Raw genomic sequence first — 27,744 nt, 5'->3', positions numbered from 1 at the left:
GCTGTCACAATTGCAAGGATTATTATGACAGTGTAACTCCCGATAACTCGACCCTGGCTTAACTTGTGATCGTGCTGCCAATATCCTGGCCGCGTTTGTTTATGAATTTATACATCTGCCTAAGTTGCCATTCTTGATAAATCGCCACTGAGCCCTTTTCCTTGGAGCAGAGAGATATCAGGTGTTCACTGTATGATTAGACAAGGTCAAACCGTCCCTCATGCCAGAAAACTGTTTGCTTCCTGGAATTCGCCTTGTCCGCTGGATTGCGATCAACTCTTAAATAAATATGTTCACAGATAAAACGAATGGTGCAAATCCACCTCCAATGTTAAAGATTAATAGATATCATTCCCACATATAAACTGACAAGATTTTTGGGGAGGTTTAGTCCCAGTGAAAGTCTGTCACCATGAAGGGGACATGTCTGTATCTGGTCCTGTGGACGTATTTCACTGCTTTCTCCCAATGTGGTGCACTGTAAGTATTAATATTCCTATTTCCTATAATAGTAATCGTTGCATTTGATACACTGCCTTTCATGTCAGGAGGGCGTCTCAAAGTGCTTCGCAGGATTTTACTGTGGAAGGGGAGCGACTGTGTGCTTTGTGACCAAGTGGGGCAGTCAATTTGCGTGCAGTGACATCCCTGCAAATAGCCGTGAAGCTGAAACATTACCCCCCACCCTCCCGTGCTGGCTGTGTCCTGTTCAGTCAGACACTAAAGATCCCCCGTGGCGCTATTCGAAAGGAGAAGGGAGATTTTTTTTCTGTCTCTCCTAATGTCCTGGCCAACAATCCCCCCAGATAAATGTAGTCGTTCCCTTTAGGGCTGTTTGCGGGAATGCCTTTTTAAGCGCAAATTGGCTGCCGAGTTTGTCCACAAACTACACAGTCTCTGCACATCACAGTAAACACCTGTGAAGCGCTTTGAGATATCCTTCTGATGTGAAAGGCGCTGTATAAAATGTAAAGATAGTTATTAGTAGTAGTCCAGTAAACTGATAACTTGTCACACCTATCTGGAAGGCTGGTGGAAGCCGATTCAATAACAACTTTCAAAAGAGAAATGGATAGATATTTGGGGAAGACAAGTTTGCAGGGCTGTGGGGAGAGAGCGGGGGAGTGGATTGATTTGGAAGCTCTTTTCAAAGCGCAGACCGAATGCCTCCTTCCATACTGTATAATTCTATGATGCTATGAAAAGGGCTCTGACGAGTTATCCAGAGTGGGTGAGTTAGGCATATGTATAAATGCATAAATAAACACGGCCAAAATATTGACAGCACGATGACTACTTGGTAGTGACAAGTTAAGCCAGGGTTGAGGAGTTACCAGGAGTTTTACTGTAATTATATTAATTACCTGTTAATTTGTTGTCTTTCCCCAGCTACACTCTAACGACTCCAAATCTCCTGAGGGTCGACATCTTCGAAAAGATTGTTGTGGAATCTCATGACACAAGCAGTGCCTTTCAAGTGCAAATCCGTGTCCAAGACTTTCCTGCCAAGTCTGAAATTCTGTTTTCTACCGAAGTCCATCTCTCACAAGATAATAACCCGGCCTCTGTGGAAATCAAGGTAATCAGCTGAGGACGTAAACCGCAAGTTAATACTTACATTTATACAGCGCCTTTCACATCGGGAAGATGTCCCAAGATCCTGGATAGTCCAGGGTTTGCACCCGAGCTGGGGTGGGGGTTAAGGTGGGAAACAATGACCTAAAGAGCGGCCAAGAATAAAGTTTTGAGACGGACCTTAAAGGGGTGAGGTAGCAGGAACTCCAGAGGGTGAGGGCAGATAGGCTGAAAGCCTGAACCCGAGGTTGGGGCACAAGACACAAAGCGGAGGTGAGCCCCACTGAGCGAAGGGAGTTATAAGTTTAGGTGACCAACCCTGTTTCAATGTGGTAGTGTGGGTTCAACACCTCGGTAACGTATTGCCTCTCCTCCCCGGTGAATTCCTGCGAAGCACTTTGAGACATTTCAACGGGTTACGGCGCAGTACTGAATGCGAGGATTATTATTAATGACGTATCTCTTTCCACCTGTTTTCTGCCCAGATTCCAGCTGATCGGGTTCCTAAAACGAGATTTAAACAGTATGTTATCGTGAACGCCAGGTTCCCAAACTTCGAATTGAACCGAGAAGTTCTTCTTTTATACGAAACTGGTCACCTGTTCCTCCAGACTGATAAACCAATCTACACACCATTGCAAAACGGTAACTCCTTCAGCAAATTATTTTTGGTCACCCGTCCGAGTGTCTCACCCGCACACGAGGAAACCCGTTACTGCAATCGGCCATGTTTCTCATCCACGTGGAAATCTGTCACTTGTCTCCCAAACCAGCCCAAGAATTCTATAATTGTCACGTGGAATTGGGAATGGAATCACATTGTTCGCTCTCCCCCTCGAGGGTGGTGGCACCCTCTGCTTACCTAATTCTGGATAGTGTTAGGGGTGGGGTTTCAGGGCTTTCACTAACCTGAAATGAGAAGATTCAGATGCACTCCTTCACGCAGGAGCATAGCTTCCCTCCCTCTGGGGTGTATTGAATAAACCCCGGGGTGGGGGGGGGGGATTTATATTCTAACACACAAAATGCGCATGAATTAATTAATGTTTCTCTGTCGTTGTGTCTCTGGTCTCCATTCTTAGTGCTTTACCGATTGCTCACTGTGGACAGGGATCTGAAGCCAAACAACAAAAAGGCAACTGTTGAAATTTTGGTAAGGCTCTGACCTGATATATTCTCACGTAGATTTTGTATATTAACAGTGGACATATTGTCACCGAGGTATAATTATATGATGCTATGAAAAGGTCTCTGACGTCATGTACCTGTCCACGTGTCAGCCCCTCTGCCCATCCCCTCACCCCCACCCCTCCTCCCCGTGCCTCAACGGGTTTAGTGGAGCCCTGATCTCTGCTTACTCTCACAGCTCGTTCCTCCTCTCAGACCCCACAGGGTGTCACCGTGCAGCAGGTCCAGATAAATAAAGAAAGCAGAATGAAGTCGTCTGGAATCAGCACGGGCACGTTCGCTATCCCAGAGCTGGTGCAGTAAGTAGCACTTCCCAAATTTGTCCCTGATGGAGAGGGGACGCTGCTCGGCCAGTCATTAACCACGGTGCAGTCTCAGCCTGTTGCTCTCTCGCGCGCTCTCTCGTCTCTGAGTCAGGAGGTTGTGGGTTTGAGTCCTGAGCTCACAGTGCACACCCCGGCATGTCGGAGGCAACGTCTAGGAACTCTAGGAGAGAAGGGAATTTCTCTCTCTCTCATAAAATCGTTCGTTCACTTCACGGCTGTTTGGAAGACGTGCTGCGTTCCTCCCACATGTCTCGACGACCCGCTAGTGCGCTGTGTCCAACATGAGGATTATTATTCTTTCTTAACTAAATGTCGGTTCATTTCTACTTCCAGGTTTGGGTTCTGGAAAATTGTAGCAAAGTATGATACCGATGAGACCTACAATTATACAACGGAATTCGAGGTCAAGGAATACGGTGAGGGATCCCACTGAACAAAGCAGTCGACCATTTTGCTCCCTTACTGTTGATGGAATTGACCTGCCCCCCCACCACCACCGGTGCCTGTTCATGTTCAAACATCCCCGTGGCGCTATTGAAAAAGAGATGGAGTTCCCCCCACACACACGTACACCCACACATTCATACGCACCCCAGTGTCGTAGCCGACAATCCCCCAAGTAAAAATTAGTTGTTCACGCTGTGCGTGCCTTGGCTGCCACATTTGCCCTCAAATCATGTGGTCACTGCACTTTAAAATTTGTGTTGTACTGTAAGCCTAAAAATACCACTTTCCTCTTCAATAACACGCAGTACTCCCAAGCTTCGAGGTCGTGTTAGAACCGAGGAAGCATTTTTTCTACGTGGATGACGTGAAGTTGGACGTGGACATCAAGGCTAGGTCAGTGGGCTTGTCGGGGAGAAGAGAGCAGACAGGAAATCTGCTTTCTGTTCCGTGCTCACCTCACCCCACTTCCGAATTTAGGGTTTACACTTTGTCAGTCAGCCAGGCTCAGGGGCAGCTCTCTCTCTCTCCTCTGAGTCAGAAGATTGCAGATTCAAGCCCCACATTAGGTCTTAGAATCACACAGTCTAAGCTGATGCTCCAATACAGTGCTGGGGTTGGGGGGGTGTTGCATTGCCGCAGGTGCCATCCTTCAAATGAGATGTTAAACCGAGCTCCCCGTCTGATGGTAAAGATCTCTCTCTCCCAGTGTCCTGGGTGGCAGTCACCCAAATAAAGTAAGTTGCTCACTTCGTGTGGAGGTCCCTGAGCACAAACTTGCTGCCACGTTGGGTGACTGAATTTACTGTAAATCCTGTGAAGCGATTTCCTCGTGATTTGAATGCCACCTTATCGAATGCAAGGATTATTATTATTTATTTATTTATTTAGATACACCTATGGCGAATCCATAGAAGGCCGTGCGTTCGCTCTCTTCGGGGTGGTGACGGACAAAGATAAAGTACTAATCCCATCGTCCCTTCAGTCCACCGATGTGAGTACAACAGTCACGCCCTGGTCCATCCTGCTGCCCCTTCGCAAGGTTGTGAGTTCAAGCCCCACAACACCGACAGCTAACCCGTAACCTTCCCAGCTGTTTGGGGGACGTCATTGTACAAATCGGCTGCTGTGTTTGCCCACAAAACACACAGTCACTGCGCTCGATAGTAAAATCTTGTGAAGCATTTGAGATGCCTCGAGGATGTGAATAGAACTGGACAGATGCAGGGATTGTGTGTTCTCATTAATTTAAAAGCTTTTTACCCGTCTGACCGTGTGTGTTTATTTTCAGATTATTGAGGGGAAAGCGTCGGTTTTTCTGGAGAGTAACACAATATCTGAGGCTTTGGGTCCCTTGGAAAAGCTTGTTGGATTTTCGATCTACGTCATTGTCAGCGTGATAACCCGCACAGGTAAACCCTGCAACTGTTTGGACACCCGGTTGATCACGGCGATGGGTTTCCGCGTGGGTCAGACACCCGGTTGATCATGGGATGGGTTTCCGCTTTGCGTGGGTGAATCAGCCAATTGTTTTATAAACTGCTTACACTTTGTAAGTTTCTTTTCTAATTCCCCACTTGTTTCTTCCAGGAAGTGATATGGTAGAAGCAGAAAACTCTGCCACCAAAATCGTCAAATCTCCATACGTAATACTGTTCACTAAAACACCAGAGTATTACAAACCAGGGATACCCTTTGACTTCATGGTAAACGTAACCCTTTTTTGTGTTTTCCTTTTTGCTTTAGTGCCGAGGGTGGGTGTGGGGGTGTATGGGGCTGTGTGTAGTGTGTGTGTGTGTTTTTATTAATAATTGCTTTTTTTAAAACTTTGGACCTTTTATTTTCCCGGCTCAAACTCCACTCTGCTCCTGGTCTGACCTCCTTATAGCTGGGATGCAGTTACCCCAAAAAACTAAGCCTGGAGTCTCACCACCTTGCCCCTTCCTCCCTCTTCTTCCCTCACCCCCCAATTTAATTTAAAGCCCATCTTGTTTCAACCACACTTATGATCACTCCGCCCCCACCACTATCCCGACACAGATGTGAACAGCATTGTGTAAAGGTTAAGTAGTTGTTGTTATTGTTGTTAAGGTCTCTGTCACAAACCCTGACGGTACCCCAGCCAGAAGAATCGAATTGTCTGGGAGTCATGATACGGCCCACAGCGAATCCATCACCGGACTCAATGGGAAAGCCAGAATGGTTATCAACACACCAGGATCGTCAACAGTTATCAAAATAACCGTAAGCACTCCACCACTTACTATTTCCAGTGCCTTTGGACCTCCTCCAGACGTGAAAAGCGCTTTGCAGTGTAATTTTGTTAATGTTGCTTCTTCTTTTATAATAATAATAATCCTGGCATTTGATACAGAGCCTTATCACGTCTTCGAGAAGCCTCAAAGCGCTTCACAGGATACACTGTAAAGTGAAGTGACTATATTTTGTGGGCGAAACGCAGCAGCCAATTGTGCACAGCAGCGTCGCACAAACAGTCGTGGATTGAGTGACCAGATTATTAATTTTTTAAATTTTTTTTATTTGTTTTCTTGAGGGATTATTATCAGGTGTGTGGAGTAAGGAAACTTGCTCAAGGTTTGTCCTGCTGGGAATCGAACCCAGGTCTCTCGCTTGCGAGGCAAATGCTGTAAACCACTGAGCTGCAGGACTCCAGGCCAGGGTTGAGGCCAGGAGACTGAGAACCCTTTTACTAAGTAGCTGGATGCTGTTATGTGGGGGTGGGGGAAGGGTAGGGCGGGTGTCGTGGAGGGATGAAATTGGATTCGGATGAAGAGCCTTGAATCAAATACAAGACTTATTATTAATGATTATTGGACTTATTTCGAGTTGTACAGTTACAGTGCAGCATTTAAGTTACATTTGACCTGACCTGTCCCTTTGGCTCTGTCCTTCCATTGTGTGGTGCAGGTTACAACAAAAGATCCAGAGCTCCCAAACGAACGTCAAGCCACGGCCTCCATGGTTGCCAAAGCCTACAAAACGATGTTTAACTCAAACAATTACTTGCACATCAACCCCAAAGTGACAGATGGAGACAACCTGATCGTTTATCTGCACGTTCCGAAAGAAACTGCCGCCGTTACCGAGAAGATCAAGCACATCAGCTATATCGTATGTGCCTTGTGACTGCAGTCCTGGTGTAAAACTTGCCACTCCTGACCTCACCCGCGCCCCCAGCAGCACAGAGACCACTTGCTCCCTGTCACAGAACCTCCTCACACTCGCCTAGAAATCACTTTACGCCTTGGCACCTCCCTACCTCATCCATCTGCCAACACACACAAACCACACACACAAACAACACATACACACTCGCACGCGCCCTTGCCCTTGGCCAGCTCGGGTCACCTGCACCCCCTGTGTGTCAGAGGTGTGTTTTCAGCCAGTATTACCCTGTTCTGTCACTCACTGCCTCTGCCCCTCCACCTCCCGCCCCACCACCGCCTTCCCGGTCTTCAGATTGCTTCTGAAGGCTTTCCTCTTCAACCCCTCCTGCGCTCCCCTCCCCTCTCCTCTCCCCTCGGCTTTTGTTAAGCAGCGTTCAGTGACGCTGCCCCTCGGGAAGACCACCGTGTAGATGTGAAGCAGCGTTGTATCAAAATAGTAAAAATCAAGCAAACTTTACCCCATAAAATCCTCTTTCTGGGGGGGGTGGCGGGCGGTTGTTATCTTTGTTCCTCAAATTATTTTTCCTCTCTCTCGCTCTCTCTCCTCTCGCTTTAGCTGATGAACAAAGGGGCGATCGTGAAAGTTGGGAAGCAGCCAAAGGACCCGGGGCAGACCGTGGTGACGATGACGGTTCCGATCACCAGTGCGCTGATCCCATCGTTCCGACTCGTGGCTTATTACTACATAGCTGTGGGAGGGAAATTTGAATCAGTGGCTGATTCCATCTCGATTGATGTGAAGGACACATGCATGGGATCGGTAAATATTCTGTTATGCTGGGGGTGGTGGGGGGGGGCGTTGCTCGTGGGGGCCATATACGAGAGGTAATTATTTGATGCCTTGCCGAGGCCACCAAGTTGGAGGAGGTGGTGGGGGGAAGCATGTTCATTGCCATGATATCTGATCATCTGGAGCCCCTTTGACTCTTACAGCCTCTTGTTTGCCTCTTCTGTGTGTCAGCCTGGCTCAGTTGCCTCTAAGTCAGAAGGTTGTGGGTTCAAGCCCCCACGTCGGGACTTGAAATCACACAGTCTAAGTGAAGGAGGTCCAACCCTTTGGCTGCTGAGGGCCGGATGCTGGATTTGGGAACTGTCCCTTTGACTCTTCACAATAAGCAATATTTTTGCGTTTCCCTTCCTGAAACAAAGAATCCTATCGAAGTCCTCTGGTTTGAATTGTGTGCCTGTATTACTTCAGTTCACTTCATTTCGGTTACATTGCAAACCTTAGTTAGTCAATTTAAAAATTCAGACAAATTTTAAAACAATAATACAACCAGCAATGAGGTACTTGTCTCTGTGTCTCTCGGTGTATCTGTGTGTATGTGTGCGTCTCTCTCTGTGTGTGTGTGTGTGTGTGTGTGTGTCTCTCTCTGGGTGTGTGTCTCTGTCTCTCTCTCTGTGGGTGTGTGTGTGTGTGTCTCTCTCTCCCTTGCTGTGTGTGTGTCTCTCTCTCTGGCTGTGTGTGTGTGTATCTCTGTCTGTATGTGTTTCTCTGTGTGTGTGTATGTGTGTCTCTCGCTCTGTGTGTGTGTGTCTGTCTGTGTATCTCTCTCAGTCTGTGTGTGTTTCTCTCTCACTCTCTCTCTGGCTGGGTATGTGTCTCTGTGTTTCGCGCTCGGTCTGTGTGTGTCTCTCTCTGTGTCTCTATCTGTCTGTCTGCATATGTTTTTGTATCTCTGTCTGTATGGGGTGTCTCTCTATCTCTATGTCTGTCTCACTCTCCCTATTTGTTCATGTCTCTGGGACGTCCTCCCAACGTGAAAGGCAACATGAAAGGCGCTCTATACATGTAATTTTGTTGTTGTTGATGTCTCTGCATTTCTCTCTGTCTCTCTGCCTATCCAGTTACCGGTTTGAAAGTGATTGACAGGTTCTGCTGCTAAATGATGCCTTGTGATGCTTTTTTCTCCCAGTCGAGTCAGACCAAGCCAGAGCTCCAGACCGTGTTTGCGGGCCGGGCTGGGTGTGGTGTTTAAATCACCTTGGTCTAGTTGACGCTCCAATGCATTGCTGGGGTGGGATGCCTCAGGAGTCCTGTAGCAAAATCCTATGCACTCGTCTCGCAGGTGAGACTACCCGGGTTCGATTCCCGGGCAGGGCAAAACGTTAGGCAAGTTTCCTTACTCCACACACCTCTGTTTACCCAGGAGTAAGTTGGAACTTGGTTGTCAGTCGATTGGCGGATCACTTTTCTGGGAGTAATAATTCCTTCAATAAAATATAATAATAATAATCCCCCAAATAAAATTGGTCACTCACTCTACGGCAGTTTGTGGGGCACTGCTGTACTCAAACTGGCTTCTGCGTTTGCCCACAAAACACTCAGTCACTCCACTTCACTGTATATTCTATGAAGCGCTTTGAGATGTCTCAAAGCTGTGATAAGGCGCTGTATCAAACTTAAGTATTATTATGATAATTACAAGCAGTATTATTATTACTACACAGCTCAAAATCACTGGGGCCAACGAAGGGGACAATAAGAAGATTTATAGCCCACGTCAAGCATTCAAGTTGAAAGTAACAGGCGATTCAGGAGCCAAGTTTGGTCTTGTGGCTGTGGATAAAGCCATCTACGTGCTGAATAACAAAAACAGACTGACTCAGAGCAAGGTGAGGATCCCGCTACACTATTCTGGGAACTAGAGTCTGATGTCCGTCCGGTTCGCATAGTTTTATCGTCTTCTGCTGACAGAATGTCGAACTTCCTTCAGAAAAAAAAACCTTTGTGCGATATTGACTCCAAATTTCCGCCAAATTGCTGTGCTTCGGGATAATGTCCTGGGAGGTGCTTTGAATCGCCATCCTGACCTCCCCGGTGAAAGGCGCTGTATCAAATGCCAAGATACCTGTTGTTATTGTTGTGATGAATAATGTTTTTTTTTAAACTTCCCGCGTGTGTTCCCTGTAGATCTGGAGCACAGTAGAGGAGAGCGACATTGGATGTACAGCAGGAAGTGGGCCTGATGCCTTTGGTGTTTTTAGTGATGCAGGTTTAGCTTTCACAGCAAGCAATGGGTTCAAGTCGACCACACGGACAGGTAGTGTTCGCTAGGACTTACAATACATTTTTGACAATTCGTTGTGAGGTCAAACACGGGAGTGGAATCACATGGTCTAAACCGAGGTCCAATCTGTTTGTTCAGATGGACAATTAAAGACATCTCCCGGTGTCCTGGCCAACCAATCATTTCCCCAAATAAAATCGATCGCTCACTTTGTGGCTGTTTGTGGGGACGTGGCCTGCAAATTGGCTGCTGGGTTTCGCCCACATAACACACAGTCTCACTCCACTTTACAGTGTATCCTGTGAAGCGCTTTGAGACATCTCGATGACTTGATAAGGCGCTGCATCAAATGCCAGGATTGTTATTATTATTAACTCTTTCAACATAGAAGTGTCTGTCAAGGAAATGCCATTGAAATTAAGATTGCACAGAGGTTCGGTTCAGATATTTCCCCTTCAATTCCATTCCCAGTTTTCCCCCGTCGGCCCTATTCTCCCTCACTTGGCAACCGCTCCAGTCACTGAGAAGCGCCCCTGACCTTATCTCACAAGGTCTCATCAATTACTGGATTAGGATTAAGGATTATTGTTATCAAGATTAGTTTGGATGAAGGCACTTTGACCCCGTTAATTTCATCCCAGCAGCACACCCGCCCGACCATTATCCCATTTAAACGAGCCCCAGTGTCCTGGCCTCAACTACCCATACTGGGGACTCGTGTGTATTTTGAAGGCGAAACATGGCCACCAATTTGCACACAGAGATGTCCCGCAAACAGCCATGGAGTGAATGAGCGATTGATGGCCAGGTCACCGGGAGAGAGAAGCTCATTGGGGAGACTGGTTGCATGTTACTGGGCCTGTATGAAGTGCAAACCATGAACCAGGTTAACAACACGTTATCATTACATATCAGACTGACAAGTTGGCTTTGGTTTGTTGCAGAACTCGGGTGCAAACAGATACAGAAGAGGAAACGTCGATCGCTCACTCTCATGAAGCTAAGGAGATCCAAAGGTATATAAGAGGAATCTTGCCTCAGTCGTGAGGGGAATAGTGAGGCCCAGTAGGGCTTGGGCTGTGTGGAATATCAACAGCGGCACAGATCTGTTAGGCCAAATGGCCTCCACCACTTGCTCAGTGCCGGCCAGCTCATCAGCTCATTACCGACCTCCCTTCCTTTCCTGTGCTGAGTGCACGAAGTCAGGTCAGCGGTGACCTGACCACCCAGAAGGCGGCCGTTTTCATCGGCCGATTGTGGATTTGCCTCTTGTGGTGGGAGGGGGCTAAAAGCATCTCAGTACTTCCCGCTCCGCTCCTGCAGTGACTATCCGTGTCCTGGGGTGACTGTATCCGTGTCCTGCGGTGACTGTATCCGTGTCCTGCGGTGACTGTATCCGTGTCTCTGGTTCTTTTAGAGAGCAAGTACTCAAACGTTTACTGAGATGCTGTCGGGATGGAATGAAGTCGATTCCAATGGCCTACTCGTGTACCTTCAGAGCAAGACGCATTAAGCAAAGCCGTGAATGTGTTGATGCCTTCCTGGACTGCTGCAACGCTTACCAGCAAAGGAAGAAATTAGAAGCAAGTAGTATGATGACATTAGCACGAAGTAAGTACATGATACTGTGCCGGCCTGCGACTTGGAACCAATGTAGTCGAGGCTGAGGGTCGGGGCAGGGAGGAAACAGATGGACAGAGAGGGGGAGGAAGGCAAAATGGTTGAATGCTCACCCATTGATGAGGTGGGGGCAGGAAAAAGGGCAGGCGGGTGGACAGCGAGGGGGAGAGAGAGAGAGAGTCCTGTAGCTCAGTGGTTAGAGCACTCGCTTTGCAAGTGAGAGACCTGAGTTCAATTCCAGGCAGAGGGCGAAACCTTGGGCAAGTTTCCTTACTCCACACAGAGCCTAATAATAATAATAATAATCCCTCCAAAAACCAAAATCAATAATAAATTGGTCATTTTCAATCCACGACTGTTTGTGGGACATTGCTGTGCGCAATTGGCTGCCGCGTTCGCCCACAAATATACAGTCAATTCACTTTACAGTATATTCTGTGAAGCGCTTTGGGACGTCCTCCCGACGTGAAAAGCGCTATATCAAATGCAAGGATTATTATTATTATAGAGAGGGGGATGTGGAGATGGTGGGTGGAGGGAGCTGAGGAAGGAAGCGGGTGGGTAGGGAGTGCCAAATTCCTGCGTGGTCCCACAAGCTTTTTTTCCTTTCCCCCCCATTCATCTCTTGCAGGCGACGATGATCAAGGTTATCGTCTGTATGAAGATATTTTCGCCCGAAGTAATTTCAGAGAAAGCTGGCTTTGGTACCTGTACGACATGCCCAAGGAGACTGACAGAGAAGGGTGGGTATCCGTTTCATTTAAAATCCCTGTTTATTTATCAGAAGTTGTAACCTCTGGCCTGTCTTCTCTGTTCTCCTTGCCTCTTGGGTCAAAAGAACATGGGTTCTGCTCACATCCCGCTCCTCTACCCACTCCCATTGCTCAGCTGGCTCTGGCCTCCTGCGCGACCCTGGTTCCCTCTGCTCCAATATCAGCAGCCATGCTTAAAGCCAATACTCCGAGACTCTGGAACTCCCTGCCTCCATCCCCCTCACCTCGCCCCCTCTTTGTCCATCTTCGGATCCCTCCTTAAGACCTTCCTCTTCATCTGTGTCTACGGTCACCTCCCACCAACTCGGCGTTCATGCTCTGCCACTGTCAAGCGCTCTGAGGCGCTACCCACTTGTACTGTGTTAAATGCAAGGTGTGGTAATGTCGCTGTGGAAATGTCCACTGAAAATAAGCCTCTTTCTGCTTAATCAGCTATGCTTCAAAAGAAATACCAGGTCACCTGCCAGACTCTATTACTTCCTGGGAGGTGCAGGCGGTCAGTATTTCACAGGATAAAGGTATGGACATCACACTGTTACGTTTGCTGCACCCCCCACCCCCAAAAAAAATCCATCCATTTGGAAGGTTATGGGTTCAAGCCCCCTCCAACGTCTGGGACTTTGAGCTCGCAGTCCAGGCTACAATATATTTCTGAGGAGTGTTATGCACTGCAGTGCCACACGTCAACTCTCAGCCGCCACACACAGTCTGTTAAAGATGTTAAAGATTACCCTCTCTCCGCCCCCACCCCCGCCCAGCCCCCCCCCCGCCATGGCGCTGTTCGAAACGAAAAGGGAGTTTCTTTCCCCGATGTCCTGGCCAGCAATACCGCCAACAAAAAATTGTTCGTCGACTTCACAGCAGTTTGCGGGGCGTCACTATGAGCAAATGGGCCGCCTACAGAAATAGTCACTGCACTTGACGGTGAATTCTGTGAACCCCTTTGAGACATGAAAGGCGCTGTATCAAATGTGAGGGGTATTATTAATGTATTTGAACGAATGAACGTTTGACAGGGACGAGTGTGGTCTGACCCGACCTGCTTGTATCCTACAGGTATTTGTGTGTCTGATTCTTACGAGATGACAGTGATGAAAGACTTTTTCATTGATCTTCGTCTGCCCTATTCGGTCATACGGAACGAGCAAGTGGAAATCAAAGCCATTCTTTACAATTACCACACCGAGAAGATTAAAGTAAGTTTTGTTCTTACTCAAGATTTTTATTTCAAAGTAAAATACAAAATGTTACCACAAAATACAAAGTGGAATTGAATCTAGGAACTGGAGAGAACGATCTTTCAAATGAGTCATCAATTCTATAGAAATGTAGGTGTCAGCTTGGCTCAGTCTGTAGCACTCTGGCCTGGGAATTAGATGATTGAGTCATTAAACCTCTCTCCCCGACTGTGGCCAGTTCAGATAGGCATTAAAGATCCCCCACAGTCACTTTCTAGTGTATCCCGCTGAAGCACTTTGAGGTGTCTCGGTGGTGTGATGAGGCGCTGTATCAAATGTAGGGATTACTGGTTTTATTACATATTCCTTTGAAGATCAGAAGACTGAGTGGGGATGTGATAGAGATATATAAGATGGCGGGAGGCTTAGATAAGATGGACGGGAACGATTATTTCCAGGGGTACAGGGCATTATTTTACAATCAGAACCGGGAGATCTCGAACGGGGACGAGGAGGAACTTTTTCACATAGAGAGTGGTGGGAATGTGGCATTCTCTGCTGCAGCCAGCTGGGGAAGGAACCATGTGCCCCTTAAAAAAAGACTGGAGGCAATGTTGAGGATATGGGGGAAAAGCTGAGATATGGGACTAAGGATAAGATGTAGGATCAACACTCCATCGTTGGAGTATAAACCCGAGCCAGTCTTGATGGGCTGAATGGCCTGTTTCTGAGCTGTACCTTCTGTGTATCTATTTATCACCCCATAAAAAGACCTGCATTTAATCTGCTTGTTCCCAGGTCCAAGTGGAGTTTCCATACAATGAACATATCTGCAGTGGGGCAACACCACAGAAGAGGTTCAAACAGACGGTTGAGATTCACCCAAAGTCTTCCGAAGCCGTGTTCTACACCATCATCCCTCTGGTGCTTGGAGATATTGCAATCGAAATAAAGGCCTCTGTCTATGAAGCTTTTGTCAGTGACGGAGTGAGGAAGACCCTTCGTGTGGTGGTGAGTGTCTGTATTTTTACTCCGAATCTCCATCATTCCCATCCTGAATCCTCGGCTCCTCCTTGTCCGTCTTCAGGTCATGACTGAACGCCTTCCTCCTCGACCATGCCAACACTCACCGCCCTTCTCTCCCCCGGCTTGGCATCATTGTTTATGCGATCCGAGACTTTATCCCACATGAAAAGAGATATGTAGATAGATATTTGGGGAGAACGGATTTGCAAGGCTATGGGGAGAGCGAGGGGGAGTGGGGTTGATTTGGATAGCACCAGACACAATGGGCCGATTGGCTTCCTTCTGTGCTGTATAATTCTATGATTCTATGATTCTTTCACGTCATGTGGATGTGTTGAACGCTTCACAGGAGAGACTGTTCAATGCAGTGGGTGAAGCCCCTGGATCTCATCCTTCAGATGAGCTGTAGAAACCTGACTCCCAGTCTGTGCTCTGTTCAGGCAGATGTTAAAGATCCCCCACAGCGCTATTGGGAAAATAGAAGGGAGTTTCTCTTCCCCAATGTACTGGCCAACAATCCCCCAAATAATTTTAATCTTTCTGTCTTTGAAACGAGTTAAGAACTGGGAACTCACACAAATGTATTTTTTTTCTTAGGCCGAGGGCAAACAGGTGGAAAGAGTGCAGACTATCCCATTAGATCCTCAAGGTGTGTTTGATTTTTATTTACAATTATGCAGTACCCTTCACTTAGCCTAACTTCACAGGGATGGGGGTCAGACATTGAGCAAAGGGAGGGGAATGAGGCACGTTCAAAGAGACTTTAAAGACAGAAAAGAAGGGGGTGGGGGAGTTGGGGGTTGGCATGCAACAGGATAGTGGAAGGAGAGAATTCCGAAGGTCAAGGGGCATGAGAACTGAAGGCTCGGCTGTCGATGGTGGGTCGCCACTGACATCACTTCCTGCACGTTGCACCCAGAAACAACAACAACAACAACAAGATTTCATTTATAGAGCGCCTTTCACGTCGGAAGGATGTCCCAAGGCGCTGGACAGTTGGGTCAGGACCCGAGCAGGGGGGAAATGGTCAGGATGAGGGGAGGGAAAGGAGGGTGCGAGGAGGGGGTAGAGAGTCGAAACAGGAAGCACTCGCTGCACTTCACAGGGAAGACTCCACAATGCACTTTGAGATGTTTCGAGGTGATGGAGGGGTGGGGGAGAGATGAGATGCAAGGCCAACACAGTTTGGAAAATGATCATCAAAAAATATATAAACTATATTGATTTATTTTCCCTTCCTCTCTTCAATAGGTGTACGTAAAGAATTCCCAGTTGATAATAGAATCCCAGATAATGTGGTTCCAAACACAGAGCCCCAGACCTTCATCAGTGTACAAGGTACAGGCACCCAGGGTAGACTTCGCTTGACCTGTCTTGCTTTCAAGGTTAAAAAGAGGGACATTTTGTGACTTTTTTTTCACAAATCTCTTGACGTTTAAGAGTCTCTTGGGTTGAGTCAGCCTGTGTTTCAGTCGGTCGCACTCTCGCCTCTTGAACCAAAAGATTGCCCACACATTTATCACATCTAGGCTGGACCGTGCTAACTCCCTGTTTGCCGGCTTCCCCAACTTTTCCCTCCACAAACTGCAGATCATTCAGAACTCTACAGCTCGTGTCCTCTCCCGCACCAGGCTCCATGACCCTATCACCCCCACCCTCACCCAGCTCCACTGGCTCCCCATCCTCCCGAGGATAGAGTACAAAATCTTCGTCCCCACCTTCAATGTCCCCCATGGCCTGGCCCACTCCTACCTCTGACCTACCTCTTCGGCCACTCTCCTCTCCCTGCCGTCCAAGCCCTCCTGATTGCAACCCCTAGCTCAGGTCCAAATCCCTGACTGTCCAGCGCCTTGGGATGTCCTCCCAACGTGAAAGTTGCTGTGTAAAGTCATTTGTTCTTGTTGCTGAAGATGTTGTGGGTTCAACCCCCTCCCCCCAAGTTGGGGACTTGGAGCTCACAGTCTATGCTGCTTGCCTCACCCCTTTATCTATCGAACTCCCACCTTAACACTTACCTCTTTGATTGTGCCTACAGTCCCCTGGCCCCATCCCCTTCTCCCTCGCTCTGAGTCTGACCCCAGCCACTAGGACTCTACCCCTTGTGAAGGGCCCTGTGTAAATGTAAGTTGTTGTTGTTTTTGTTCTGCTGAACCAACAAAACAGGGAGCGTGCTGGCTGAGACCATTGAAAATTCTATTGATGGGAGTAGGCTGAAACATCTAATCCGACAGCCAACTGGGTGTGGCGAGCAGAATATGGCCTCCATGACCCCCGGGGTGATTGTCACTCATTACCTGGACCAAACCGCTCAGTGGGATAAAGTGGGCCTGGACCGCAGAGAGACTGCGCTAACCTACATAAGGAAAGGTAGGCGATCACCAGCGAGAACCCCCAGCCTCAACTGCTCTGCTTCACTTCCTCTTTGCCTGTCATCAGGTCGGCCTGAAGGCTTCTCTCTTCAACTGCGTCTACAGTCACCTTCCCTTTCTCCCCACTCGGGCTCAAACTCCACCACTGTTAAGTGTTCCCAGACGCTACCCTGAGTGAAGGGTGCTGTGTGAATGCAAGTTGTTGTTGTTCTCCTAATCTTCCTCCTCCACATTTGCCACACTTCACTACATTATAATCAGCCAACGTCCTCCACCAATTATAACCTCACTGCCACCTGGTCAGGCTATCAGCCCCTCTGTCCCACTCCTTGAAGCTCCATCCCAGAGTCGTTCCAACTCACATCTTTCCCCACTCACCTCGTCTCCCAAACCAAGCTCGGGTGCACAGCCAGGGTTGTTGAAGCTTCTCGGTCCATCCTCCCAATGTGAAAGGCCCTGTGTTACAGTAAAGTTTGGTTTTGCTCTCAACTGTAGGTTACACTCAACAGCAGGCTTTTCGCAAGCCAGGAGGATCGTATGCAGCCTTCATCAACCGCCCTTCCAGCACCTGGTACGTCAGTCAAGTCAGTCTTGTCTGCAGTTTGTACAGGCCGCCAAGCTCAACTCGTCCACATCAGTTCCCCCCGCGCCTACTCCCCTTTCCTTATATCCTTCTATTTCCCTCTCCTATGTCCTTATAATAATTGTTGTATTTGACGCAGCACCTTATCACGACTTCGAGACATCTCAAATTGAGTGACCCAATTCAATATTTTTTTGAAGGAATTATTACCCCCGGAAAAGCGATCCGCCAATCGACTAACAACCGGGTTCCTACTTACTGCTGGTAAACAGAGGTGTGTGGAGTAAGGAAACTTGCCCAATGTTCGCCCTGCCCGGGAATCAAACCCAGGTCCTCTCGCTTGCGAGGCGAGTGCTCTAACCACTGAGCTACAGGACTCCAAAATCCTTCTATTCCCCTCTCCTACACCCCTCTATTCCCCTCCCCTGCGGGGGTCGTGGGGCTAATTGTGACTCTGTGTCTCGCCAGGCTGACCGCGTATGTGGCGAAGGTGTTTGCAATGGCCCAAAGTCTGATCTCAATAAAAGCTGAGGTTTTGTGCGAAGACCTGAAGTGGCTAATATTAAGGAAACAGAAACCTGACGGGATCTTTATGGAGGACGCAGCTGTGATTCACCTCGAAATGCAGGTAAATAAAACTGGGGAGAGAGAGAGTGCCACACATCAGGGACCCTGACCCTTCAGATGAGACGTTGAACTGAACTTCCCCATCTGTGCCCTGTTTGTGTTGTTGGAAAAGAGAAGGGAAAAGAGTTTGCTCTTCTGTCTGTCTGTCTGTCTGTCTCTCTCCAAGTGTCATGGCCAACACGACCCTTCCCTCTTTCCCCCCCCCACCGCCCCCCAAATAAAGTCATTCACTTCAGGGCTGTGTGCCAGGTGTTGCTTTGCACAAATTGGCCACTGTGCTTGCTTACAACATACACAGTCACTTCACTTGACAAGGGGAGTTTTTCTCTCTCTCTCTCTCTCCCCCGGTGTCCGGGCACACAATTCCCCACCCCTCTCCCCCCCAAATAAAGTTGGTTACTCACTCTGGTGATTCGTGGTGTCGTCGCTGTGCACAAATCAGCTGCCATGTCCCCCCACAAAACATACAGTTATCACACTTTACATCCCTGTGAAGGGCTTTAAGACGCTTTGTGAACGTGTGAAGTTGTTGTATCAAACGGAAGGATTATTATTATTAAAAGCCGACGATGAGATTTAAGGTGTCGGTCGCGAGGGGTAAGGGCACGTCATCGAATGCGAGGATTGTTACCGTAACACTTTAACCGATTTCTCTAGGGAGGAGTGCACGGGGCTGAAAATGATGCCTCGTTGACTGCGTTTGTTCTTATCGCAATGATTGAGGCCAAAGATCTCTGCTCAAGAAGCATAGGGGTAATGTATTTCAGTATTACAATTTAACATTGTTCCCAGGAAAAGGGACCGACAAGCATTGATAACCGGGATGAGTGGTTTGGCTGATGAGCAGTGACAGGAGGAACTGGGACTATTTCTGCTGGAGCAAAGAAGGTTGAGGCACGACCTGATCGAGGTCTTTAAAATGCTTTAAAAGGGAGAAATGATTTCTATTGGTTGGTGAGTCAGTGACTGGAGGGGTGTCAATTTAAGATAGTTAGCAAACGAGTAAAAGGGGAGTATTTTTCCCCCGAGTGGCTAGGATGTGGAACGTGCTGCTGGGAGCCGTGGTTGAGGCAGAATCCACATTAGCTTTCCGAAGGGAAATGGATGGATATCTTAAAAGGGATTGGACTGTAGAGGGCACCACTGATGGGCCTGACCTCCCCTCACAACCAGTGGAGGGCCCAGGAGCAGTGAACCCTGACCCTCAGCAATGATCCTTCTCATGGCCAAGCCCCGGGTTGGAAAGGGGACCCGATGGGATGATTTTGATTTCATTTCGATTTTAACTAACGATGAATAATCTTACGTCGACATTCGTTCCAGAGTTATGAAAACAGCATCCAGAAAGCCGGTACCTATTTGGAAGGCCGTATTGCCAAGCTGACCCGCGCGTACTCCGTGGCCATCACTACCTACGCCTTGTCGCTCTTGGGGATACACAAGGACGACATTCTGATGAAGTTCGCCTCCGAGGGTAAATTTTTTTTTCTTTCTCTTTCCCTCTGGGCGAACCCCAGTTACAAGGTGGTGTTTTTGCTCCGTATAATTACTCTCCAAACTTACAATGGCTTCCCCCTGTAATTCGCTTCCCCCGTAATTCAGTTCCCCCTTTAATTTGGTTCCCCTCTAATTTGCTTCTGTTTGAACTTCCCTGCCATTCGCCTGGACCTTCCTCTCGGTTCTAGATGGAACCTACTGGGCAAAAGCCAATCAGGAGAATTCCATGTACACCATCGAAGCCACAGGATACGCTCTGCTCGCATTACTGCAACTGGAGAAATTCGAGCAAACTGGTAAAATCGTGAGGTGGATGACTGCGAAGAGAGATTATGGTGGCGGCTTCAAATCCACCCAGGTTACGTTTTGTTTTTCCATTATAAAGTGAATTAATTTAAAAGACATCGAAAAAATAACACTGGGGTGGGGCGGGGCGTGGTGGGAGGGGTGGGGTTGCTCAGCCTGTGTCACCCTCTCATCGCTGTGGTCAGAAGGATGTGGGTTTGAGGCTGGGGAGGGATAGGGGAAAGATGACCACAAGCACGGTTATAGGGCTAAGTCTTGAGACAGACGTTGAACGAGGGGAGAGTGCGAGCGAGTTGGTGGGACTCTGGCTTGGGGGAGCAGAACAGTTGAAAGCCCAATGGGGTGTGTTTGGGAGGGGATGGGGAAGAAGCCGGTTCACTGAGCGAATCGAACAGCCTGGTCAACAGGGTTGAAGCAGGTCCGGAGGTCGGGTGGAGATCATGGATAAGATTTGAAGACAATTACTGACGGGCAATAGATAACAACCACAACAAGATTCCATTTATAGAGCGCCTTTCACGTCGGGAGGACAAAATATTGCATCTATTTAGCGCTCCTCATGCAGAGAAGTATCCCAGAGCATTTGAGATAATGGCAATTAAAATAATGCCAGTCTCTTCTGATTGGAAATGGTTTAATGAAACTCTTTCTCTCTCTCTCTCTCTCTCTCTCTCTCAGGCCACCTTTGTTGGTTTGCAGGCTCTTGCTGCATACCTGATTCAAATGCCCGATTCCAAAGCTGTCAATATGGATGTCACCCTGACCATCAAGGGCAGGCAAAATTCCATTCCCTGGCATTTTAACACAGAAAATGTGTATGTAGCGAAATCTGAAAAGGTTAGTGCTTATATAATATAATTTACACTTACACCGTGCCTTTCACATTGGGACAATGCGTTGCCCCTTCCTTACCCATCTACAGGTCGCGCCTGAAGACCTGAGGCTTACGGTCACCTCCCACCGGCTCGGAGCTCTACTCTGCCACTGTCCAGCTCTCTGGGACCCACCCCGCTCTGCATGAGTGAGGGGCGCAAGTTGTTGCTGTTGCATTCAATCTTGTGCTTCGATTGAGACAGAGCTCTCTCTCTGCTCTGTTCAGGCAGATGTTAACGATCACCTACCGGGGAACATCCTCCTCCCCCCACCCCCCCGAATAAAATTTGCATTAAATTCCTGGCTGTTTGCGGGACATTACTGAACATAAAAAATTGTGTTGGCCTACAAAACACACAGTCACTATGCTTTGTGAAGCACTTTGCGATGGGGGGGGTTCTGACTCTTTTAATATTCTATGTTTTTATGTTCCAGATCAACATCAATCAAAACTTCACTGTCGCAGTGACAGGTCAAGGCCAGGGGATGCTAACAGTGAGTTCAGTTAGTTCAGGGAAATTTACTATTCATGAGTTTGTTTCTCAAGAGGAATTCTCATCCCAGGTGTCGGAATTCCAGGCTCCGGGAATTGTCGGATGCAGGTGGGAATGAGATACAATACAATCGGCTGAGCGGAGGGATCGGGCAGGTTGGCAGTAGGTTAGGAGGTCACCGAGGTAAGGAGGAGCAAGGCCATGGAGGGCTTTGATGATGAGGACCAGGATCTTGAACTGTATCCTCTATGTGATGGGAAGTCAGTGGAGTCGGGCGAGGATGGGGGTGAAGGGTCACAGAGGCCGGTGCGGGAGAGGACACGGGCTGCAAAGTTCTGGATGATCTGCAGCCTGTGGAGGTAGAGGTGGGAGGCCGACAAGCAGAGAGTTTGTGTGGTCGAGCCTGGATGTGATGAATGTGTGTATGAGGGTCTCGGGCCTGCGGTGTGAGACAGTGGCGGAGCCGGGCGATGTTGCGGAGGTGGGGAAGGTGGAGCGGGACACGGCACAGATGTGAGGGATGAAGGACAATTGAGGGTCGAATAGGATGGTGAGGTTCCATATTGGCTGCGCGAGGTGTAGAGGGCATCCATGAAGGGTGATGCCCGAGGTATGGAGACGCTGACGGGAGCCAAGCAAGAGATCTTGTTGGCATTCAACTGGAGGAAGCCCATCTGAGATGGACGAGGGGGAGAAGGGAAGGACTTAGAGATCACAAATCCAGCTCCAGCTGATCGCCCGCCCCTCATTTCAGCATTTTTTAAAAAAAAACTTATCTTCCCCCTTTGCTAATTATCTGAACCTGATATATTTGTGGCTAAGTTTCTGCTGTAACTGAACCTCCCACATCCTTTCCCTGAAGGTGACGACCATTTACAACGCTTTATTGACTGAAAAAGCCAAGGAGTGCCAGAAATTTGACTTGCAAGTTACTGTGGAAGAGGTTTTTCCAGGTAAGCACCACAGTATCCGACCAGTGTCAGCGTCGGTGTTCCTATAGCATCAGAAGTAAGGATTGGGGAGTCCTGTAGCGTAGTGGTTAACACACTCGGAGGGAGGGAGGGAGGGAGGGAGGGGAGTCCTGTAGCGTAGTGGTTAACACACTTGGAGGGAGGGAAGGAGGGGCCCAGTTTTGAGACCAGAAATACATGGAAATGGCCAGTGACCAAAATTTAAAAATGGCCATTATCTGAGGCACCACCGGCATCACATTCGGGATAAATCGGAGCCGGAATCGGGAAGTGGAGGGTGGATATGCCGTACAAACAGAATCTTCCTTTACATTGTTACAGAAAAAAAACCACAAGGCGCCCTGAGCTCTGTATTGATAAACGTGTGTGCACGGTAAGTGGGCTGAATATTAATCAATACATGACCAAATTGTACAATATTTCCCCTGACAATAAACAGCGCTGTGGGCGGCCGAGCAGTTCCTGAGCGTGAATTCAGGGGGAGTTCAATTTAACGCGTTCAAATTGCTGCCTTATAAATGCATTTTCTAAGCCCGTTACTCAGACCCCCAACTCCCGGCACCGACCAGCCAGCTTCTCGCTCTAAAGAAAACGTCCGACTCCCTGATGGTCAGGTTTGCCCCCGTCACCCCGGCCTGTGTGCAGGAAGTCATGTCGGCAGCGACCAGGAAGCCGATCCAGAAGTTGGCTGTTTTTTTTTCACTTCGGCCTCTTGAGATATTCGACCAAGACGCTTTGTGTGTTCCTGTTTAGGAATCTGGAAGAGAAAGAGGTGACAATGACCATCGCGGATATTTCCATGTTAACGGGATTTTCTCCGGATTTGGATGATTTGAAAGCGGTAAGATTGCATTTCTAAATTGATGGGCAGTCTAAGGATTTTAACACTATAATAATAACACTCCTCACATTTGGCCCAGTGACTTTCACGTCAGGAGACCTTCACTGTTCAGTGGAGTGCTGTAGCACGTTAGTTAGGGCACTCGCCTCGCAAGCAAGAGGACCTGGGTTTGATTCCCAGGCAGGGCGAAACCTTGGGCAAGTTTCCTTATTTCACATGCCTCTGTTTATCCTACAGTAAGCAATTATAATGATTTGGTCACTCAATCCGCGACTGCGTGGGGGACACTGCTGTGTGCAATTGGCTGCCACGTTTCGCCCACAAAATATACACTTTACAGTATATCCTGTGAAGCAAGCACTGAGATGTCTCAATGACGTGATAATGCGCTGAATCAAATGCAAGGGTTATTATTAAGCGAGTCGGAGAATATGGCAGCTTTCTATAAAATGCCTTAAGTGTACTTGTCGGCAGGTAAGTTATGCTGTAATTTGAAGGTGAATATCTTAACAATATCTTTTCAAGATGGAGGTAGATAAATATTTGTTAGGTCCGGGTGGTAAGGGATATGGGACAAGGGCGGGTAACTGGAAATGTCAGCACAGGCTCGATGGGCTGAATAGCCTCCTCCTGTTTCTATATGTCTATGTATCTATGTATTAGTAATGATCTTAGTCACAAATAACAAGTTGTTTGATAAGTTGATATATTTTATTGATCTGTGGGTTTCTTTGCAGATTTCAACTGGTGTCGATCTGTACATATCAAAGTTTGAACTCAACAAAGATACATCACGCAAAAGTTCCTTGATTATTTATCTGGATAAAGTAAGACACGACACATATTTGTATCTTTTTACCGAATATTCCTCTTATTTTTTTTAAAAAAAACTATTTATGTAACCAGAGGTTTATCGTGCCCCCATCCGCCCTTGCCCTTCACTGATGACGTCGCTTCCTGTGCCTTGAGGTAGTTGGTTGTGAGGGACGATGGCGGAAGGGGTGGGGTTTGTCCTATATTTGGAGCTATAATTACAATTCTCCAATTGGGTTTCCTTAAACCCCTTAAAAATAATCTGTAAAGGAACCATCAGCCCAAAGTGTCTGCTCATATTTCTGCTTGGAAACCCCCGCAGGTCTCCCGTGATGAAGACACTTGCTTTGCATTTAAAGCACATCAGTACTTTAAAGTTGGTTTCATGCAACCAGCTGCAGTTGAGGTGTATGAATACTATGATTCAGGTGAGTATTTACAGGACGGGTGCCTCTATACCAGAGCCCTCACCACCCTCCCTCTCCCCACGCATTGATGATCTGGATTCACCGACCCAGTGTGAGGTACTTACATTTACAGATGACATCAAGTTAGGGGAAAAATTGCAGAACCTGAGGAGGCAGCAAAGGGTCTTGGGCTGATAAGTGGCGAATGAAGTTTAGTGCAGATATCTGAAACTCCATCCCGGAGGCTCTCTGACACCCCACCCCGCACATCACCATCTTGTTCAAGGCCTGGCTCAATATGCGTCTCTTTGACCTTCTGCCGCCTCTCCCCACCTCAGCTCCCATATTCCACCCAAAGCGCGGTCAAAAAGATACGTTTTGAGAAGGGCCTTGACCGAAACAAGGGAGGGAGTGATTTGCCAAAGGGGGAAGCTGATAAAAACTGTCTATTTATGCTTTATGTTTCTTTTTTGTTCTAATATCCTCAGCAAACAGCTGCACATCGTTCTACAACTTAAAGGCAAGCAACGCCATGCTTGGTAAGATTTGTCACAACGAGATCTGCAGATGTGCAGCAGGTAATAAATCCAGACTTTCTCTCTCCTTGAACACTGTGAGTTTTCAGATGGCTTTGTCCATCAGTCCCATTGTGTAAAGATTCGATCTGGGCGCTGGTCTTGTCAACTTGGCTCAGTGGGTCACGCTCTCGCCTCCGAGTCAGAAGATTGCCCATACGAAAGGGGAGTTAGAACTCATCTAGTCCAGGCTCAGGCTCCAGTGCGTTGCTGGGGGCTGAGCACCACATTGTGAAAAGTACCCTTTCAGGAGAGATGTTGGGGGAGTGGGAGCAAAAGTAGGAAAATAAACTTCCTAACCTCCCCATTGGCTCCTTTACAAATTATTGTAAATCAACACCCTCTTGTCACTTTCCTTGGAGAGATTTAACTGAAAAACTGGACCCATTGACCACAGTGATGTGAGGATATTAATCTCTCTTTCTATTCTTCCCGATAGAAAACTGTGTTTCGCTACAGAAACCAAACGACAGATCGATAACTGCTGATATGAGACAATACCAGGCCTGCCTTCCGGAAGTTGATTTTGGTAATTATTTTTTCTGTCAGACAACAACTGTCTGATATTATCCCACCTCGTGGCTCAGTCACTCACACTCTTGCTTCTGAGTCAGGTCATGGATACATGCCACGTTGGGGACTTTGAGCTCACAGTGTAAACCCGAGGATCTGGTGCAACGCTGGGGGGAGCACCACATTGTCGGAGGCGCCATCATCCGAATGAAACATTAAACTGACCTGCCTATTCGGGTGGATGTTAGAGATGTCTCCTGTGATGCTATTCGAAAAGAGAAGGGAGTTTAGTTTCTCTCTTTCCCCTAGTTTTCTGGTTTACAAACCCCAAGATAAAATCAGAGACTCATTACAACGGCTGTTTGTGAAGACATCACTGTGCCAAATAGTCTGCCATGTTCACCCACAAAAACACAGTCACTGCACTTTACAGTAAATTCTGTGAAGGGTTTTGAGACGTCTCACTGACATGAAAGGTGCTGTATTAAATAACAGTCCTTATGTTTGATACAGTGCCTTGCAGGACATCTCTATAAAGTGCCTCGCAAGGATTCAATTGAAGCATTGTTATTAATAATTATAATTTCCACTGATTTCTAGTTTACAAGATACGATTCCTCGATAAGGAAGAAAAAGAGGGTTACGATTACTACAGTTTCAAAGTCCTGACAGTGATTAAAGCCGGTGAGACAATCAGCAGTTCAAATTGTTACTTGTCTAATTCGCGCAGAAACCCATCACTGTGATCAGCCGGGTGTCTGAGGGACAGGGAAAGCCATCACCGTGATCAGCCGGGTGTCTGAGGGACAGGGAAAGCCATGTGGAGTCCTGTGGCTCAGTGGTTAGAGCACTCGCTTTGCAAGTGAGAGACCTGAGTTCAATTCCAGGCAGAGGGCGAAACCTTGGACAAGTTTCCTTACTCCACACAGAGCCTAATAATAATCCCTCCAAAACCAAAAACAATAATAAATTGGTCATTTTCAATCTACGACACTTTGTGGGACATTGCTGTGTGCAATTGGCTGCCGCGTTCCCCCACAAATATACAGTCAATTCACTTTACAGTGTGTTCTGTGAAGCGCTTTGGGACGTCCTCCCGACGTGAAAAGCGCTATATCAAATGCAAGGATTATTATTATTATCACTGTGATCAGCCGGGTGTCTGAGAAACCCATCACTGGCAAAGATAAAATGAGTCATGGTGTCCGGCTGTGAATATTCCTCTTACAGGGAGTGACGAGGTGGTGGAGGGAAATGACAGGTTCTTGGTGTCACACGCCAGCTGCAAAGAGACGTTTGTGGTGGATCTGCAGGTCAAGGATTATTTGATTATGGGTTTTCAGAAAGATCTGTGGCCGATGAAAAATGGGTGAGTTGCAAATTCTGGCTTCTATTCTGCCTTTCAGCCCATCCATCGCCTGATCCACACACTCCTCCTGATCCACACACTCCTCCTGATCCACACACTCCTCCTGATCCACACACTCCTCCTGATCCACACGCCTCCTTATCCACATGTCCATGTAATTCTCTACATCCATGGCTGCAATGTCCAGTTACAAATTGGAGGCGATGCCCGGTCAATCCTCACGGGTTACAAAATATCTTAATTTCAGAATGACCTACGTGGTCACGAAGGGGACCTGGGTGGAATGGTGGCCGAACAACGAGGAGTGTCAGGCTCGGACTTACAGAAGCCTCTGTGAGAACCTGATAGACTTTTCAGACACCCTGCGGGACTTTGGATGCACCACTTAAACACGCTCTGACTAACCACATCCAACAACAGCCCTCGCATTTGATACGGCGCCTTTTCACGTCAAGCCGCCTCACTGAGCTCCACGGGGGGGGTTTGCGCTGTGACTGTGTCGGAGGATTTTCACCGCAGCGTCCGGCTGACGGGAAAGGCTCTGTATCAAAAGTAATTTTAATCAATAAAGTGCCGGCGTCCGATCGCCTCGGGGAAGAGTCTCGAAGCGCCTTGCGGGGATTTTCCCGTGTGTCGTGTTAATTTTGTGCTGGTGGTGGTGGTTGTGACTGTGATTTGAGGGCTTTCGTGTCGTGACTTGTCGTGCGCGTGACATCATTTTGGGAACCGACAATAAAAAGCAGCTGAAATCAAACCAGTCTGTGTCAATTAATAAATTATTACCCCCACCCACCCCCGGCATGACCTGCTTACCATCGGGTGGGGGGGGGGGGGTTAGGGTTTCTGCCTCTACTCTCTGGAACTCCATCCCCTTCCTCCCCTCTCTCTGACTCGCTCCCTCCTGAACAGCGCACAGATGGGGAACTCGACGACATGAAGGCGCTATGTAAATGTAATTTTGTTGTTGTTGTTAACATCTCATCCGCAGGACGGCGCCTGTGATGTTGCTTCCCTCCCCCCAGCGCTGGGCTGGAGCATCAGCCTGGAGTTTGAGCTCAAAAAAGTCCCCAAACCTTAGGTTGAGGGTTGACATTTGCAGAATGATTGGCTTTAATCTGACTGAAGGTCAGAGATTGAGGATTTATAAGCAAGTGAGAGGCTTGTGATCTCGGGGGAG

General features: G+C 47.9%; 1 protein-coding gene across 1 annotated transcript; it reads left to right on the top strand.

The window, feature by feature from the left end:
• The first annotated feature begins 397 nt into the window (after positions 1-397).
• LOC103191243 (venom factor) lies at positions 398-27,321 on the top strand. The gene is made up of 41 exons (XM_042344639.1): positions 398-480; positions 1,390-1,579; positions 2,061-2,220; positions 2,658-2,728; positions 2,959-3,062; positions 3,423-3,505; positions 3,842-3,929; positions 4,425-4,527; positions 4,825-4,945; positions 5,124-5,239; positions 5,625-5,777; positions 6,462-6,665; positions 7,278-7,481; positions 9,173-9,337; positions 9,636-9,765; positions 10,677-10,754; positions 11,104-11,343; positions 11,984-12,095; positions 12,558-12,643; positions 13,182-13,321; positions 14,102-14,314; positions 14,927-14,978; positions 15,581-15,667; positions 16,493-16,696; positions 17,194-17,269; positions 17,750-17,909; positions 18,566-18,661; positions 19,232-19,382; positions 19,594-19,763; positions 20,390-20,548; positions 21,020-21,079; positions 21,941-22,031; positions 22,371-22,422; positions 22,803-22,890; positions 23,628-23,717; positions 24,026-24,131; positions 24,599-24,688; positions 25,125-25,214; positions 25,799-25,882; positions 26,429-26,567; positions 26,815-27,321. The coding sequence occupies exons 1-41, from the start codon at positions 413-415 to the stop codon at positions 26,954-26,956; spliced, it is 5,016 nt and encodes a 1,671-aa protein (XP_042200573.1). The 5' UTR covers positions 398-412; the 3' UTR covers positions 26,957-27,321.
• Positions 27,322-27,744: the final 423 nt, after the last annotated feature.

This window comes from Callorhinchus milii, unplaced genomic scaffold, assembly GCF_018977255.1.
Source record: "Callorhinchus milii isolate IMCB2004 unplaced genomic scaffold, IMCB_Cmil_1.0 Scaffold29, whole genome shotgun sequence".
Classification (NCBI taxonomy): domain Eukaryota; kingdom Metazoa; phylum Chordata; class Chondrichthyes; order Chimaeriformes; family Callorhinchidae; genus Callorhinchus; species Callorhinchus milii.
Note: the sequence above shows the minus strand (reverse complement) of the source record. Positions and strands in the feature narration are given on the sequence as shown.